Below are 18,105 nucleotides of genomic sequence, written 5' to 3'. Positions count from 1 at the left end.
GTTGGTTAGCTCTCTTTTACGAGAAGTGGGTCAAGATCATGTCAGACCAGTGGGTCTTGTGATAAGACAAAGTTACCCTTTAGAATTTGCACGGCCCCTAAGAGACTTGTTCATGGTCTCCCCGTTTATTTACGAGGAAAAGAAGTTACCAGCGCAGGAAACAATCTCACATTTGCATGCTGGGAGCCATTGTTCCTGTTCCCCTGGAGGAAAAGGGGACAGGCCACTATCATTTATTTCATAATTCCCAAGAAGGGAGAGCACATTTTACCCAATCTTGGATTTAAAAACTGTAACTGTGGCTCTCAAGGTTCCTCTCTTTTGGATGGAAAAACTGCATTTGGTGATTTGTGGCGGTGCACAAGTGAGGGAAGTACTTTGTGTGTCTAGATTTGACCGAAACATACCTGCAAATAGGAATCCGGCCTGATCATCAAAGAGGTAATATTCATGGTTCTGAGAGAGCATTTTTTGTTTTGCGCCCTGCCCTTCAGTCTGGCAACGGTGCCTAGGACTTTCAACAAAGTGATAGTCGGAGTAGCGGCTCTCCGGAGGGATGAGGGTCTTGGTTCACCCATATCTGGATGACTGACTGATTCAAGCAAAGTCAGAGGTCCTTTGCCAGGAGGCAATGGACATAGTTCTCTGGTGCCTGAGATCATTGGGATGGATAGTCAATCAGTCCAAGAGTCGTCTTTCCCCTTCTCAGGTTTTGGAATTTCTGGGGGTGCGTTTCGATACCAAGGTGGGGGAAGGTTTTGTTCACCGAAGAACGGATTTACAAATTGCAAGTTCAAGTCCGGATTGTTGGGAGAAGCAGGTGCCCAAGGTTGGGGATTTCTTGCAGGTTCTCGGGTCTATGGCTTTCATCTTTGAGTTGGTTCCATGGACACTTGCTCATATGCAGCCTCTTCAGTCAGCTTTACTATCCAACTGGGACCCATTGTCGAAGCAGTTTCAGTTGCCGCTTCCTCTTATAGCATTTGTCAGGTCCAGTCTCTCATGACAGCTCATTCTGGACAAGTGGACCTGGAAGCCCCAGTCTGGACGATTGTTGCCAGTCTCTCTGGATGGGGAACGTTGTGTCTGGACCAATCCATACAATGGCAGTAGTCAGCAGAGGAAGCATTGTTGTCCATCAATTGCTTAGAGACGAGGGTGGTGTGTTTGGCACTGTAGGCGTTTCTGCCCCTGTTGAGGGGGAAGCCTTTCAATGCATCGATGGCTTACATCAACCGACAGGGTGGCACCAGGAGTCAGGCAGTAGCTCAGGAAGTCCAGGAATGAATCAGCTGGGCAGAGCAGTATCTGGCACTGTTGGCGGCCTCACATAGCAGGCACGGCCAATGTGCAAGCAGATTTCCGAAGCAGACAACTGGACCCTCATCATTCGCAAATGGGGCAGGCTGAACATGGATCTAATGGCGACTTACTGCAATGCCAAGGTCCCGTGGTTCTTCAGTCGAAGAAGGGAACGAGGAGCACAGGGAGTAGATGCCCTAGTTTCCCTTGGCCGAAGGATATCCTTCTGTATGTGTTTCCACCTTGGCTACTAGTAAGCAAAGACTCATGGCTCAGAGGTCCATCCAGGCAACATGATTCTAGTAGTGCCGGAGTGGCCGAGGTGTCCTTGGTTTGCAGACTTGATCAACCCAGCAGTTGACAGTCCATCGAGGCTAGCTAGCTCATCTGCCAAATCTTCTGCATCAAGGCCCCATATTTTCAGATCAAGTGGCTCGCTTTTGTCTAGCGGCTTGGCTTTTAAGAGGGAATGATTGAGGAATAAGGGTTATTCTGAAGGGGTCATTGCTACTCTTTTGCAGTCTAGGAAGACTTCCACCTCCTTGGCGCATGTGAGGATAATATGGAGAGTTTGAGGCCTGGTGTATGGAGCAAAGGGTTGTTCTGTGTGCCTCTATGGCACACATTCTGGCTTTTCTGCAAAATGGTTTAATTCCCTCAAGGTTCAGGTGACGGCTTTGGGCTGTCTTCGAGGTAAGGTTTGAGGAGCGTCTCTAGCTATGCACATCTGGATGTGGTGCGCTTTCTCCAGGGAGCAAAGCATTTGCGTCCTCCGGTTCGGAAACCTTGTCCCTCCTCTAGCATTAACGTAGGTCTTAAGCGTATGTGCGCAATTCCATTTGAACCTCTGAAATGGGCTACTATGAAAGATCTCATTTTGAAGGTGGTTTTCTTGGTGGCAATTTGTTCGGCTTGGCGGTTTTTGGAGCTTCAGGCCTTGTCATGTAGGGTGCCTTTTTTGAGGTTTTCAGATTCGGGGGTCTCCTTGAGAATGGTACCGTCTTTTCTGCCAAAGATGTGTTGTCGTCATTCCACTTAAATCAGTCAGTGGAGTTCCCATCCTTCCCGAGTTTGGATCCTAGGGTGCCTCAGGCCAAAGAGTTGCGATTTTTGGATGTAAAGCGTGCATTGTTGCAGTACCTTAAGGTCACTAACAGCTTCCGATTGTCCGATCATCTTTTTGTGCTACTTAGTGGTGCAAAAAAGGGTCATAAGATATCAAAAGCCACAATTGCAGGGTGGTTGAATCAAGGTATTGGCTCTATATGTCTGACAGGGTCGCCCTGTCCCAGAGGGGTCAAGGGCTCTTTCTACCTGTTCAGGAGGCCTCCTGGGCAGAGTGTCAGGAATTTTCACGGCAAGAGGTCTACAGGGCAGCTACTTGGAAATATTTGCACACTTTCGCCAGACACTACTGTTTTGATGTCCAGGCCCCAGAGGCCATGGGTTTTGGTGAGTGTACTTTGAGCGTGACTCTTGCAGTCCCACCCCATTTAGGGAAACTTTGGTACATCCCAGCAGTCTGGACTGATCTTGGTACGTCAGGGAGTGGAAAATTGGTTCTTAACTGCTAATTTTCATTCCTTTGTACCACAGATCAGTCCAGAGTCCTGCCCATTGGAGGAAAGGGAGAATTGAAGAGATTGCTCGATCTGTCATTGTGATTACGTGGAAGAATGGGACAAGTTTTATTAGTCTTACATGTGTTGGTGTAGGCAAGGTTATCTGTTCCAGGTTTCCATTTCCTACTGCTCATTCAGAGGATGTTATTTCATTGTATTGGTATTTGTTTCTATTTTGGCTTGGTACATATCAATACTGAGGGACTGCAGGTGGCACCTCGTGTTATGTGGCAGTGTCAGTAAAACTTTCTCTGTCTCCATCTGCTGGAGGGGAGGCAAAACCCAGGAGTCTGGACTGATCTGTGGCACTACAGGAACGAAAATTAACAGGTAAGAACCAGTTTTCCTATACTCCCTTTGGAGATGCTTGGCTTTCTTTTTTTTTTTTTTATGCTAACTCAGCTTAGAAATGTTTAGTGCAGAAGAGGTTCATAATATTGGTCATGTAACAGACCTTTTTTAAGATGGTGTTTGTGCTGTGCACAGTTAACTCTTCAGATCTTACCCTGCTGCTGCTTCTGTTGCAGGTATTCTTTGGACTTTGTCAAAAGCAAATATAGAATGCTAGCCAGCTACGATTTTCCTTACATCCACTTTTTTTTTTCTTTTTAATTTGAGTTGCTCTAGAAGCACGGGTAAGAGATGATCAGCAATTGTTTAATTGAGTCTCACTGCAACAGAACTTGTTTTCTTATGCTTCTACTTACTACTGGCTCTGTTAATGATCTTTTTATATTTAACATTTTGGAATAGATGTACAACTTTTTATTCTCCCAGGAAGTTATTTTAATTATTCTATACGTGTCTGTTACATGTATAGAAATCAGTTTAAAAAAAAAATTATTCCACCCCTAACGCAATCCATCAGAAAAGCTTTGTGCCAATTCAAGCATACATATAATTACCCTCCCAAATTTTCTGTGGACAAAACAGGATAAAAAGTTCTAGGACACTACCAGAAGGGTGTTTAGAAACGAGAACAGGCATAAAGCGTCCCTGGTAACAATGTTGAGAGAGCTGGGTAACTGTGCTTGTGCCAATGATGGGAGAGATGGAATAGCTGCAAATAAAGATGTCTTGGGAATGAAAACTAAAGGAAAGGAAAACTTTTATTTATTCTGATTTCAAAAGAATTTAGTACATTTTACTTAAGTATAGATGATTTGGTACTGGAGAGTTATAAAAGATGTGTTGCAGCTTTTGCTTAAAATAAGAACCTGATATACTAGGGCTTTGTGTTTCTACACCTTTTTGAAAGTCTTTGTGCACTTTTTCTAAATGTAGCTGGATTATGAGGCCCAACTGCTCTCATGGTTGGTTCCATCTCTTCAACTTTCCCATGATAACCCTTGAGTCCATGGGACAAGGTCAATAGTGGACATCCAAATTATTCCTATTGTGCATAGATAGGGGGTGATAGTTCACAAAGTGTACAGTAGGTGGCTTCTCTTTTTTTATTTGTGAAAAAACAAACGTCAGTAAAGTGTATGGTATTTTGTAAACCAGTGGTTCTCAACTTTTCTGTTGGGGGAACACCTACACAGATAATGCTCATATGTGACATAGTGAACACTTAGCATCCACAGGAACCCCCCTGACCCCCAACAATGGATACAGAGCAGAATTAGGATATTTCCTGTACAGCTTGCATACAGCTATTTTGATTCTGGTGTTATCTGAGTAATAGCAACACAAACTCCCTTCACCAGGTACATTGCAAAATGCAAAGCATGAAAAAAAGCACATGTAGCAAACCTGCCTTATCGTAATAGCAGAAACTGTGGACCCACAGCAGTAGCCCTAACTTTGAAAAGACAGCAGTGCACCACCCATGCATGTCCTATTGAGAAAATACAACAAAGCCTGATACAAATGCCTGCATGCTTGTAAAATACCTCTTGTCTGTCATACACAGAACCAACCTTCACCAAATACAGATTTCTTAGTGTCCAATCAGATGAAGCCAGAACAAGTGGGTTATGCACCTCTACCAGCAGATAGAGATGTAGCAAACTGATGTCATAGTGTATATATACCCCTGCAGTGACATCAGCCTGCCAGTATTCTCAGTCTCCAGCAGATGGAGTATGTACATCTCCCTACTGGGGATTGCTTCATTTTGAAAAAGGTGAAATAAGGAAAATTCGCCCCTGCGGTAATACCAAATGGTCCCTCCCCCAGTTGAGAATTCTCCCCCCCACAAGTGGAGAAAGCCAGGTAAGGCTGAGCTCAGGTAAGTCTTTAAGTTAAAATTAAAAAAATTACAGAATGGGAGGATGATTTTTTTTAGTGTAGGGCTTCCTCCCTCCCCCCCAGGTACCTGTGCTCGGCACACTGTTCCGACATTAGTCCCGCTCTGTGGGAGGTTGAGGGAAGTGGGCAGCCTGTGTGTTGAGCAGTCTCTGTAGACTAAGCCCCACTTTGAGGCTTTTTTGCTGCACACCGCGTGGTAGGCCTCAATGGCGTTTCATGTGCTTTCTAAGGGCTGCTCTCTATAGGATTGTCAATTTGGTGTGTCTAGCTGGGCATCCAGGTTGTGCGTCCAGTTTTTGGACGCTTAGTTGGGCCTTGTAGTCTGTGCATCCAAGTTAAGCGGCATCTTTAGTGGCCACATGCTTACCTGTGCGCTTAAGTTTTGCAGCACTTATCCTAGGGATGCCTAGGTCTTGAACACCTAGAATCTTTGGACGTCTTTTAAAAAAAAGTAAGCATTATCCTGAGGAGGGTTCAGAAAACAGCCCGACTCAGTGTTATGATCTGTTTATTCAAAACAATAAAAAACGTTTAAACATAAAAAAAAAACCCCCCACAGACACATACCTCGATTGCTGCTTAGCACACTGTTGACCATAATGGCGCCTATACCTAAGAAACCTAAGCGCCCTTCTCTTTGCGCTGCCTGTCATATTCGGGCATCTCATCCAGGAGTGCCTTTTAACTTGTGCCAGTGCTGTTTGGAGGCTCAGAGAATTATCTTCCTCTGATTTCGCTAAGCCTGGTTCTTCCCAGCTGGATGTAGGCCTGAATAAAGACGTGTCAGGTGGGGCACCTGAATTTGAAACTCCCCTAACTGGTTCTTCAGCAGGGGAAGGTAGCTCAGTATGTCTCCAGGACCTCCTGGTATGGATACTTCTACTTTTTCCTGGGCAGAATTTTTCCATGGATTGCAATCCTTTCTTCAGGCACAGTCCTCAACCCTGTCACTGCTCCCAGAGCAGAGACAAGGTAGGAAACTTGCATGGACCTACTGTTAAGCACCGGAGTACTTCTAGAGCGGCAGCAGGACTGCCCGATAGAGATCCGGATGGCAAGGATGACAATGCTGATCCTGACTCTTGAGGATGGTGAAATTCCTCCAGGGTCAGAATTGGAGATGAACTGCCAGCTCTGGTTTCCCAGACCTTGAAAATGCTCAGGGTTCCTGAGGCAGATTCCGTGCTGAGCCGAAGAGAAATCCCATTTTGGTTTCCTTACGTAAAGTCTCTTGGTTTTTTTTTCCCCCGTGATGGAGGCCATTCAAGAATTGCTTGATTTTGAGTTGTGTGCCCCAGAGGCTAACTTCAAACGGGGTCAAATTTTGGAAGACCTGTGCCCTCTGGATCCAGTGGTAAGAGAGCAATCACGTTTTCTGAAGTTAGATGCATTTGTTTGTGCAGTCTCCAAGCAGACCACTATTCTTTTGGAAGGAGTGGCCTTGAAGGATGGCCATGATAGAACGATTGAGACTATCTTTAAGCAAGCATTTGAAGCAGTGGCAGTGACCTTGCAGATCGCTTCTTGTTGTTCCTTGGTGGCTCATTCTTGTTTGCTTCTCTCCCAGGAGGTCGATGACTGGGGTAAACTCCAGGGCAGTTTTGGAAAAAGCCATTGCCGCCTTGGCATATGCAGGCTGTTATTTGGTATGCACGTCAGCCAGAGGGGTGGCTTTGATAGTAACAGCCAGGTGTCAGTGATGGCTGAGAAATTAGCCGATGTGACCTCCAAAGTTAACCTCTCCAAATTGCCCTTTAAAGGCTCACTCTTATTTGGGAGTGAGTTGGAGAAACTGGCTAGTAAGTGGGGTGACTCACCAGTTCCTTGTTTGCCAGAGGAAAAGAACCAGATGCTGCGCTCCTTTAACATGAGGTTGTGCTAGAGGATCCAAGTGTTTTTGACCCTATAGAGAAGTGACCTTTCAGGGGACTCCACCCTTCGATAGGCCTCAGTCATTTTATCCTAGACAACCCAGAAGGGGCACAGGCTAGGGTGGTGGGACCTCCTGAGCCTCCTAATGAAGGTTTGCAAACCCACCCCTGGGAGTAGGAGATAGGGGGACACCTCTTATCAGCAGTGGGTTGAAATCGCATCAGATCAAAGGGTCCTGGAGGTGGTACGAGAAGGATATGGGATGGAGTTTCACAGTGTTCCTAGGGCCATGTTCATGGAGTCTCCCTGTCACTCCCCGCAGAAGAAGCAGGCAAGGGAGGGTACATTAGCAAGGCTCCTCAGACTGAGGGCTGTGGTTCCAGTCCCTATGTCTCAAGAAAATACAGGGTGATATTTCATTTGTTTTGTGGTGCCCAAGAAGGAGGCTCTTTTTGTCCCGTTCTGGATCTCAACTATGTCAACCGTCTGTGAGTGAAACATTTTCGCATGGAAACCTTACGCTCATTGATAATGGCCGTGCAGTCGGGGGACTTTCTAACCTCTCTGGATCTGTCCAAGGTGTCTCTTCACATCAGACTAGAACATTGCTTTCTGTGGTTCACAGTTCTGGGAAGCCACTTTGTTTTGGGCATTGCCCTTTGGTCTGGCCACCATTCCCAGGACCTTTTCCCAAGATAATGGTCGATGCAGCAGAGTTGAGAGAGGATAGGATCCTAGTACACCCATATTTGGATAACTGGCTGATTCAAGCCAAGTTGCTGGAAGGGAGCCGCCTAGTGACTCGCAAAATGATTGCCCAATTGCAGGAGCTTAGCTGGGTGGTGAACCTGGCTAAGAGCAGGTACTTCAGCCTGCTCAGTCATTGGAATACTTCTGGGTCCGGTTCAACACAAAGCAGGGTGAGGTTTTCCTGCTGGAAGCTCAAATTCAGAAGTTGCTAGCACAGCTTACTGATGATTAACACGCTGCACCCGACTGTATGGTCCTATCTGCAAGTGTTTGAATTAATGGTGGCGACCCTGGAAGTGGTACCGTGGGTGAGGGTGCATATCCATTCTCTTCGGTGCACCCTGCTGTCTCTGTGGAACTCAGTTACTCAGTTTCAGGACTATTCAATTCAGCTCCACCTGCTGATGGAGGTCTCCTCCCAACTGCAGTGGTGGCTGCAGGCAGACCAGCTAAGGAAGGGAGTTTTCCCTAACACCACCGGACTGGCTAGTTCTGACAACAGATGCAAGCCTCCTTGGTTGGGGAGCTCACTGTCAGGAGCCGACAGCGCAAGGATGCTGGAATGCAGAAGTCTCTCTGGAACATTAATTGCTTGGAAGCCAGGGCGGTTTGGTTGGTATGTTTACAGTTTGGCAACAGGCTGCAAGGTCAGTCTGTCCAGGTTATGTCAGACAATGCAACGACTGTGATGTACATCAATCGGCAGGGAGGTAATAAGAGCTAACAAGTGTCGCAGGAAGTAGATCACCTGATGGAATGGGTGGAAGTGCATCTCAGATGATCTCAGCCTCACATATAGAAGGAACAGACAATATAAGAACAGACTCTCAGCAGGGAGAGTCTGGACCCAGGAGAGTCTGCATTGTCAGACATGGTGTTTCAGCTAATTCTGGATTGCTGGGGTCTCCCGTTCTTAGACCTGCTGGTGACTTCACGCAATGCAAAAGCTCCATGGTTCTTCAGCCACAGGAGAGATCTGAAGTCATTGGGAATCGATGCCATAGTGCAGGAGTGGCCGGAATATAAGTTGCTGTATGCCTTTCCTCCATGGCCCACGTTGGACAGATTGGTTTGAAGGATCGAGCAGCATAGAGGGATGGTGCTCTTGATTGCTCCAGATTTGGCTCAGGAGACCATGGGGTGTGGATCTGCAGAGGCTCCTGGTGGACTCGCCTCTTCGTCTTCCAGCACACAGGGACCTGCTGCGGCAAAGACTTGTTCTTTATGAAGATCCAACTCTGTTTTGTCGTGCAGTATGGCCCCTAAAAGGGCTCGCTTGCTGAAACGAGGACACTCTGTGGCAGTGATTTCCACCTTGCTAAGAGCTAGAAAGTTCTCCAGTTCCTTGGCCTATGAGTGGGTTTGAGTGTTTTGAGGCCTGGTGTGAGCATAGAGGTACTCTTCCTTCAGTTAAGATCCCATTCATTTTGGAATTTCTGCAGGATGGCTTGAATAAAGACTTTGCCCTCCGTTCTTAAAGGTACAAGTAGCGGCTCTCGCCTGTTTCAGGGGTTAGGTGAATGGTGGTTCCCTGTCGGCCCATCCTGATGTGGCCCATTTCCTGAAAGGATTGAAACATCTTTGTCCTCTTTTGCATTTTCCAGTGCCCCTATGGAGTCTTAATATGGTATTGGATTTCTTGGCAGACCCTACATTTAGACTGCTGCGTACACTGTCCTTGTGCTTACAGTGTTTCTTGTGGCAATTTATTCTGCGCATACGGTTTCCGAACTGCAGGCCTTGTCTTGCCAGGAGCCATTCCTCCAGGTGACGCCAAGGGCGGTACAACTGCGAACTGTTCTTTCCTCTTTTACCAAAGGTAGTCACTGAGTTTCACTTGAATCAGTCTATCTCCCTGCCATCTCTGGACAGAGAGATGTAGAGGAGTATTGTCTGTTGCGATGCTTTGATGTCATGAGATATATTATGTATTTGGAGGTTACTGAGACTATGTGGAAGTTGAATCGCCTGTTTGTCCTTCACGGCAGTACTAGAAAGGGAGAGCCAGCTTCGCAGGCTAAAATAGCTCACTGGATTAAGGAGGTACTCATGGCTGCATACATGGTTGCTGAGAAACTGTTACCTAGTCAAGTTAGGACTCGGGCAGAAGTTAGGTTGCTGTCTCCCAACATTTGCCGAGCTGTGACATGGTCCTCCTTTATACACCTCTTCCAGGCATTATCATCAGGATCTGCAGGCCCAGGAGGACACAGCCTTTGCATGAGCAGTTTTGACAGGCCTATGGGCGGCCTCCTGCCCTATTCAGGAGAAGCTTGGGTACATCCCACTTGTTCTGGATTAATCTGGATGCTAAGAAATGAGAAATTATTACATACCTGATAATTTCCTTTTCTTTAGGAGAGTCAGATGAATCTAGCTTCCCTCCCTTGACTGCTGAATGATTGTAGTGTGGTGGTCCTGTGTAACTATGGTAGGGATTACTGGTGTTACTCCAGTCCCTAGACTACTGTTATTACATTCTTGGCTGAGTATGAACATGATTATCTGTTTTTAATAAAGTGTTTTTTGCTAGTCTGTCCACAGTTGCTTTTGAAGAGAATACTGGCAGGCTGTCACTGCAGGGGTATATGTACTGTGATAACAATTTGCTCCATCTGCTGGTAGCGTTGCATAATCCACTTGTTCTGGATTTATCAGGTATGTAGGACTTTCTCAATAAAAGGCCACAAATTACAAACGTGGAGACAAAACTAGAGTGGAAACTCCTAAAAGCCACTGTGTACGCAGTGCAAAACTAGAGAAATGTATTTATCTATACATCTATACTAAGCAAAGTACAAAGATAGAAGAAATGCACATTTCCAAAACTGACATTTTGCTCTTTCACCACATTGTGTCCCTCCATGCCCCCACCATTCTCACATTAGCATAGCAGTCCCCACTCTCCCTCTCTTCAGAGCAGTTCTGCCCATATTTAAAAATGGAAGAAACCTCCAACAAAAGTTACACGCTGTCAAATGCTAACTTTGTTCACAACTTTGCAGTTAAACATTCTTGTCAAATCTGAAGGGAAGGAGCTAGTAGTTTTTTCTGTACTGCACATGCTCTTTGCTCATGATTAGGTGTTTACAGGGTATCTGCTAGGGAAAGGGATTGAATGTTAGCAAAACTACAGGGGAGGAGAAATCAGTCTATTGCTGGGAGCATAATTGAGAAAAGGGTAGTACGAAGATTGCATTTATTAATGTTGATCAATTTTTTTTTTAAGTTGTCTAAAAGCACAGGCGATCTGGCTAGTGTCCTATTAGATTGTTTAACTTAACTTGGTCTACATTTTGTGCTACAGGTTTCAGAATGAATTGTAACTTCACAACCTCTGCTATTGAAGCTTGCTGTCATGTAAAAGCGCACGCACAGTTCCTCATTAGTGCTTGTAGTGTTTTCCAAACAAATCACCTGAGCATCTTTGTAGTTAATGCACCATATAAATTACTACAGAACTTATAGTGGTAGTTCATCTCATTAGCCATGCCTGCAGTTAACATGCTATCTAAATAAACCAGATGCCCATTCTGGTTTTCTATACCTTTTTTGTTTAAGGAAACAGTACTTTGACAAGACTTTTTTTTTTTTTTTTTAATTATTGTAAACTAATTTGATTAGAAATAACCAATGCTGTGCCAGACACCCTTGTAAGCTAGAAATAGGGCATCTGGCGATAGTTTTTGCAAACTAGATAACTCCTCTCCCTGCCGCTTCCTCACCCTTCCCACCCTTAAGCTGGCGATCAGTTAAAGCGTAATGCTGAGCCTTGAGCTCAACGCATAAGAGATAAGGAAGAAATCATTTCTTCAATTTTTCCTCTGCAGTGGTGGTGACCGTGGTGGCTTCAAAAATTTTGGTGGTAAGTGCTGAGTATCCAAACTTTCAGTGGAAATTCTGTATAAATAAGCCACCCATTCCTGGTTTCAATCCAGTAGAAGCAATATTGCAGATCTAACGCTGGTGTGTTCATGTGCTCAAAGGGGTGTTTTAACAAAGTGAATTTTTCCATGGGATTGCATGAGAGACACTGGTAAGCTATATTAACTGGGTATTTTATTGGCTTTTTTATTTTTAAAAAAACTAAGAACTTGTGGAATTCTGCTTGGAGAGTTTTGAATCAGCACTTTAAAAGGAACACCAGCAAAAAACCAGTTTGGCAAAGGCTGTTGAACAAGTCTGAATGTTCTCCCAGTGTAAACCTGCCATAACTGTGACTAGTTCTTAAACTTAACACATGTAGAATTAAATGTCTGGCTTAGCTTAATATTCCATAAACAGGGACACTGGAAAATTGAAGGCTAATTGTGCTGTTTTAACTTGGACCCCTGTTCTCCCTCCCCCGACTTTGACTTCTTGCTCTAGTTTGGCATTTTGAATCAGACTTAAATGTAAAGTGTGCCCCATTGTTTCCCTGAGGAAAAGCCCTAAGTGAATAGTTTGAGAAGTTTAGGTCATCTGGCATGAGCAGGCAGTGGGAACAAGAGGAAGATTGGATGGGAGAAAGTATGGTATGCATCAAAAGAGAAATGGGGATACAGAGAAAATAGAAATGTGAAAACTGAATTTAATCTATTCTAGACTTGGAGCAAAATTTTTCTTTGTCTTAACTGGATCTATTTTCCTAAAAATAACTGAAGTGGTGCTTTCTAAGAAGCTTTCCTGTGCCCTATGTTGGCCCATTTGTTTACAGTGTAATGGGGTCATCTATCCCATTGTATTAGGGTAACTTTAATTATTGAAAATCATCCCTTAATCCTTTGAGGTTGTGTAGGTTTATTGGCAGATTGTAAATCAGCTTGGGACTTTATAACTGATACTCTGTTCCTTAGTTCCTCATTTTCCCCATTAAGGCTAGGGCAATTAAAGGAAACTCTTTCAAGAATCTGTTCACTGTATAACCAGAAGCTGATGTCCACTTTCATTGTGTGCAGATTTAGTTAAATGCAAACATATTTCAATTTTTTTTCTTGATGTCTTTTTGGTATCTATGGAAGTTTGGGGTAAATGAATGAATCTCCTCTCTAAAGAAGGTGGCCATAAGCTGCCTTATAAACAGCCTGTACATGGAGAATTTAACAGTAAACATGGCTTGGTCTTGAATAAATTTTGCCTATTGATTCTTCAGGTTTTTCATAAAGTAGAAACGTGTTTGAATTTTTTAGACTTGTTTTTGAAAATTTCCAGTGTCCCAGGTTCAGACATGCTTCTGTAACTTTGGGGGTAAATGAGCATAAACTAAGCATTTTATTTTAAACTCGATATTCCTTGACAAGACTTATGTTTTGGTTTTTTTCTGTTGACCATCTACCTCACTCCCTCATCCTTCCCATCTTTACAGGTCAGAGAGATTATGGAGAAAAATCCCATGCCGGTAAGAGACGTTCCTAATTTTAAAGCTTGTGCCTGAGTCTTTCTGAAAAGAGCAGGTTGTCTTCCATGTTAATAAGTTCCAGAGTGCTAAGTGCGAGACTAATAATTTTCCTCCAAAGTGACATGGCAAAAGTTTACATTTCAAGTGCTGTAAAAGAAATAAGCTAATTGTGGAATTCTCCCAGGACAAACAGGATGGCAGACATGGGGGTGACATCAGATGGAGCCCGGCATGGAAAACATCTCAGTTTCTAGAACTTTGACTGGCACATGGAGCATTTCCAGCATGCCACTATCCGCACAGCCACGTGGGGTCTCCCCCTTCAGTCTGTCTTTCCGCAGTGCTGTTGCTTCGCGGTGTTGGAGTTCTGCTCTCTTCATTGTTTTCTTACGATTTTTTTTTAGCCGCTTTTGCATGGGGTCCCCTTTCCTCGGTTCCCCCCCTAGTCATTGAGGCGGTGCGGTAAGTTATACCTTCTTTGCAGTCTGTTGTGGGGATTTTCAGGGTCTGTGACCTCCCTGCACCATTAGTTCGAGGCATGGCCTTTTCCGGTTTCACTGGGGGCATCATTGGAGGAAAAGCACTTCAGGATACACAAGTCCAACCCATTGACATCTGAGGCATGAACATTGAAGGACCTGGGAGCTGTATCGGCCATCAGGAGGGCATCAAGCCCCCTTAGCACTGAACACAGTGCCCTATTTCCCTTGGAGTTTAATATTCCACCTTTCATGACACTTAGGTTACATTCAGGTAAGGTAGGTATTTCCTTGTCAGGTTTACAATCTGAGGGCCTGATTCACAAAGGCTTTTCTCCTATTCTGAGTCTCAGTCCCTATGTTTGTACCTGAGGGCATGGAGAGTGAAGTGACTTGCTCAAGGTCACAAGCAGGACCAGCAGAAGCACTAGGCCTGGGACGTGAGCAGTGGTGTAACAAGGGGGGTCAGTGCCCCCAGGTGCAGGGCCATAGGGGGGCGATGATGGCTGACTTGGAGGCCCATGCCGCAGCCAGTGGACCTCATCTCACTGGCGGGTGAGTGGGGAACTACTGCTGTGCTGTGTGCTGGATGCACACAGCAGGAAGATCGGCGGGGCCATGGTGGAGCTGATCTCACCACGGCCCGAAGAAAAAGGTCCCGTTCAAACATGCATGTGCTCCTCCTCCTTCCTGCACGGCCCCGAAAGAAAAACATTGCCAGAACCGCGTGGTCAGGAAGGAGGAGCATCGGCCGCGTACAGAAGAGCAGCAGCATTAATGGGCTGCTGCGTATCCCGTGTCGCGGTGGCTCGAGAAGAGGAGGAAACCCGGTAGCAGGACCACCACAGATTCCACATCGCAGCGGCTCGAAAAGAGGTCTGGTAGCCAGGCCGCTGCAGATCCCACGTCGCAGGCGGCCAGAGAAGATCAGGGCCACCGCAGAGCCCATCTTGCGGCAACCCACGCAGAGGAGGCCTAGAGATGAGAGAGAGGCTGAGGGCCTCTAGAGTGTGTGTGTGTGGGGTGGGGGGGGGAGTGAGTTGAGAGACTGGGGGAGTGAGGGAAGAAGACAGATGGAGAGAAAAGAAATAGAAAAAAAAGACCTTGTAAAAGGAATTAGCAAAAAAACAAGAAAGGGAGGTGGGGAAAAAAAAAAGCCTGTGACTTAGAAAACTAAGATCAGACAGCAAAGGTAAAAAATCAAAAAATTATTTTTAGTGATTGGCACGTTTATCTTTGGGAATGAGCAAGAGTAGCAATTTATGCCGATCTCACAATGTACGAGATTGGCATGGAGGAAGTGGAAGCCTATATATATATATATATATATATATATATATATATTTCAGATCTTAGTTTTCTAATCTGCAGGGCCTGCACAGAGGAGGCAGCAGAATGGGCTTCAGTGTCAGGAGCAGCAATCGGCGCCTCCCCAATAGCCACGCGGCAGCAGTGACAGTGGCAGCAGAGAAATGAGAGGCTCCGAGATTGCTGGCAAAAGAAAGAGAGGGGGTCTGCCTTTAGTGTGTGCATGTGTATGAATGGGAGTCTGCCTGGGGGTATATATGTGTGAATGTATGGGTGCCTGCCTGAGGCTATATCTGTATATGAGAAAAAATGGGTGTCTTCCTGGGGTCTGTCTGTGTGAGAATAGGTGCCGGCCTGTGTGTGGTGTATGTGTGTGAGAATGAATTGGTGCCTGCTTGGGGGTCTGTGTGTGTGAGAATGAATGTGTGCATGCTTGGGGGGGTGGGGAGGGGAGCGGTGTAAGAATGAATAGGTGTCTACCTGGGAGTGTATGGGTGCCTGCCTGAGGCTGTATCTGTGTATGAGAAAAAATGGGAGTCTTCCTGGGGTCTGCCTGTGTGTGGTGTATGTGTGAGAATGAATTGGTGCCTGCTTGGGGGTTTGTTGTGTGTGTGAGAATGAATGTGTGCATGCCTGGGGGGTGGGGAGGGAATGGTGTGAGAATGACTGACTGGGAGCTTGCCTGGGTGTGTGTGTATGTGAAGGAGCCAGTGAGAGTGAGAGTATGTGTGAGAATCCAGGGAAGTGAGAACTTGTGTGTGGGTGGTGTAGGGGAAGAGAGGGCCTTAGAGCCTGAAGTGTGTCTGTCTGTGAGAGAGAGGGAGTTTATGGTCGGTATAAGAGCATGTATGTGTGTGTGTATGTGTGAGAAAGAATGAACATGTGATGAGTGTGTGTGAGAGAGGAGATAAAGTTTGTGCGCTCCCCTAACCTAATCCTCAACAATTTCAGAGTGATTGGAAATCAAGAGTTCCCAGGTTTGGACAGCAGGGCTTTTTAAAATCCTTATTAGTTTTAATTACTGGGTGTTTGTTATGTATGCTGTTTTGAAATATATTATTGGTGCTTGAGAAATGTTTTAAAAATGTATTTGATTTTAATAATTATTCTATTTATCAGTAATTTTAAAATATTTTATTAGAATGGTTTTACTATTATAATTGATACTTTGTTTCTTGATTTTATTTGCTTTATGAGGAATGGTGGTTCTGGTTTTCCATTGTTACACTCAGAATCTGGCTTTTTGGGATTTCCATTTCAGTTTGTCTAATTTGTGATCCTTTATTCTGTATTTGGTGAGGGTCGGTCTCTGCTCTGTGCATGTAAACCAGTTTGATTTGTATCTAATGCAAGAAGATCGTATATAAAAACTAAAAATAAATAAAATAAAATGAGAGATTCTGCTAGCGTGTCTGTGTAGATCTATAGCAATCAGGGTTGTTTTGTTTCCTCTGTTGGTGGTGCATTGGTATTCTGGGACCCAGTGTAATATTTACGGTGCTGCTTTTTCACAGGTAGGGTTATTGTTGTTTGAGTCCTTGGTGTTATTACTGTTATGTTATGATAGGCTTGCTGTATAGATTTTGAGTGTCTTTTTGGCGGGGTTTTCTGTTCACAATGTGTCTGGCAGTGGAAGGTGTTTGCTATTACTGTGAGGTGATACCAGAATTTAAAAATATTTTTTTGTTTGAGTTGTAAGGGAAACACCAAGTTCCATTGTTGGGTGAATTTCCATGGATGCACAGTATGTTACAGAAATGGAGGTGCAAGATTTATATTGACATTCTTTTCCTTCCTGTATACTTTCCAGACTTCACTTTCATAGCCATATAGAATTAGTTGAATAAAGTTATAAAATAATTGTAATAATAGTTTTACTAGAGGTGTGAAACTGGCCAGCTTTTTAGAATTACGCAGAAGACCCTTTGGTCTTTCTTATTAAGACTTTTTTTTTATTGCCAATTTTAAAGCAGGGGGCTATGCTATGGCGGTGGGTGTGATGAGGAAATGTCATTTTGGCTCCCCCCCCCAAAATTCTTCTGTCTAGACGCCATTGATTTTCTGTGGCCTTAAGCAATAGTACAAGAAGGATTGGGGGGGGGGGGGGTGCTGGAGAGGCACACAAATTCATTGGCCCCTGGGCACCAGAGACCCTTGGTGCGCCACTGGTCGTGAGCCATATGGGGCCACAAGCAGTGGCAAAGAGGAGTGATTTGGCGGGCTATGAGCAGCACCCAACCTACTCGTGGCCCAGAAAACCACACACTTGGCAGGAACAATCGAGAATTAGGTAGGAGTCAGGGCAGAGACTGTGGGGTGGTGGCGTGACCGGGAGGGGGTGTGGAGGCACAAGGCAGAAGGTTCGCCTAGGGTGCCTAATCCCCTTGCACCGGCCCTGGTAACAAGGAGTGTCATAGCTTGCTGCTTTAACCAGCAGACTAACCCTACATTTCAAGTGTAAACTGACTCAATAGGTTATACTGAAATTTTCTAGGAACTTTGAAATCAAATTTCTGTGCCAGGCTCCATATGTGTTTGTCCATGTGCAAGGACTAACATCCTGCTGTCCTCAGAGCACCTGTCACAAGTAAGGAACTCTGTTTAGGTGACACTTTAAAAATCTTTTCACTGAAATGCAACTAGATTTAAATTATATGAAGAGAATTCCCATGGAAACATTCTAAAAAATGCATATTGGTGTGAAAGAATGTGCATGTAGGTATACAAAGAACCATTTAAGAGTTGGTCATAGTAGTTTTACTGCTGCAGGTCTCGTTTGTCAGATCACTCATGTCCATATATTGTCATATCCAGTAACTTGCTGTGCAGTCAAATTAGAAGAATTTATACTTCCAAGTTTATCTGATAAGATTTTATAATTGGATAATAAGCTTGCAGTTGAGCATATTCACTTTAAAAACAAAACTGATTAGTTACTAACCATAGCAAGATATTTTGTAGCTGCTAGTTAGAAAACACTGTCCCAGGCAAAAGCAGTTGGCTTGATAGGGTGTTAGGTTTACTGGGCTCTAAGAGGTCAGTTTCTCCATTGCAAAGACCTATCAACAAAACATGATGGCAGATAAAGACACTATGGCCCATCTAGTTTATTCATCTACATCTCCTTCTAAGCTTTATAGTT

The 18,105-nt window shown here is 44.8% G+C and overlaps 1 protein-coding gene across 4 annotated transcripts in view; it reads left to right on the top strand.

Moving 5' to 3' along the window:
* TAF15 (TATA-box binding protein associated factor 15) overlaps nucleotides 1-18,105 on the top strand; it is a 208,388-nt gene that overhangs the window by 155,794 nt on the left and 34,489 nt on the right. For 2 of the 4 annotated variants that reach the window (XM_029612769.1, XM_029612770.1), the window contains 2 exons: nucleotides 11,630-11,664; nucleotides 13,144-13,176. The exons of 1 other annotated variant lie outside the window; for it this stretch is intronic. In XM_029612769.1, the coding sequence (XP_029468629.1) occupies nucleotides 11,630-11,664; nucleotides 13,144-13,176 (68 nt within the window). The remainder of the gene's footprint in view (nucleotides 1-11,629; nucleotides 11,665-13,143; nucleotides 13,177-18,105) is intronic. One more of the 4 variants, XM_029612771.1, reaches the window with a different exon arrangement.

This window comes from Rhinatrema bivittatum, chromosome 8, assembly GCF_901001135.1.
Source record: "Rhinatrema bivittatum chromosome 8, aRhiBiv1.1, whole genome shotgun sequence".
Lineage (NCBI taxonomy): Eukaryota > Metazoa > Chordata > Amphibia > Gymnophiona > Rhinatrematidae > Rhinatrema > Rhinatrema bivittatum.
The sequence above is the reverse complement of the archived record's forward strand: the minus strand, read 5'-3'. Positions and strand labels throughout refer to the sequence as shown.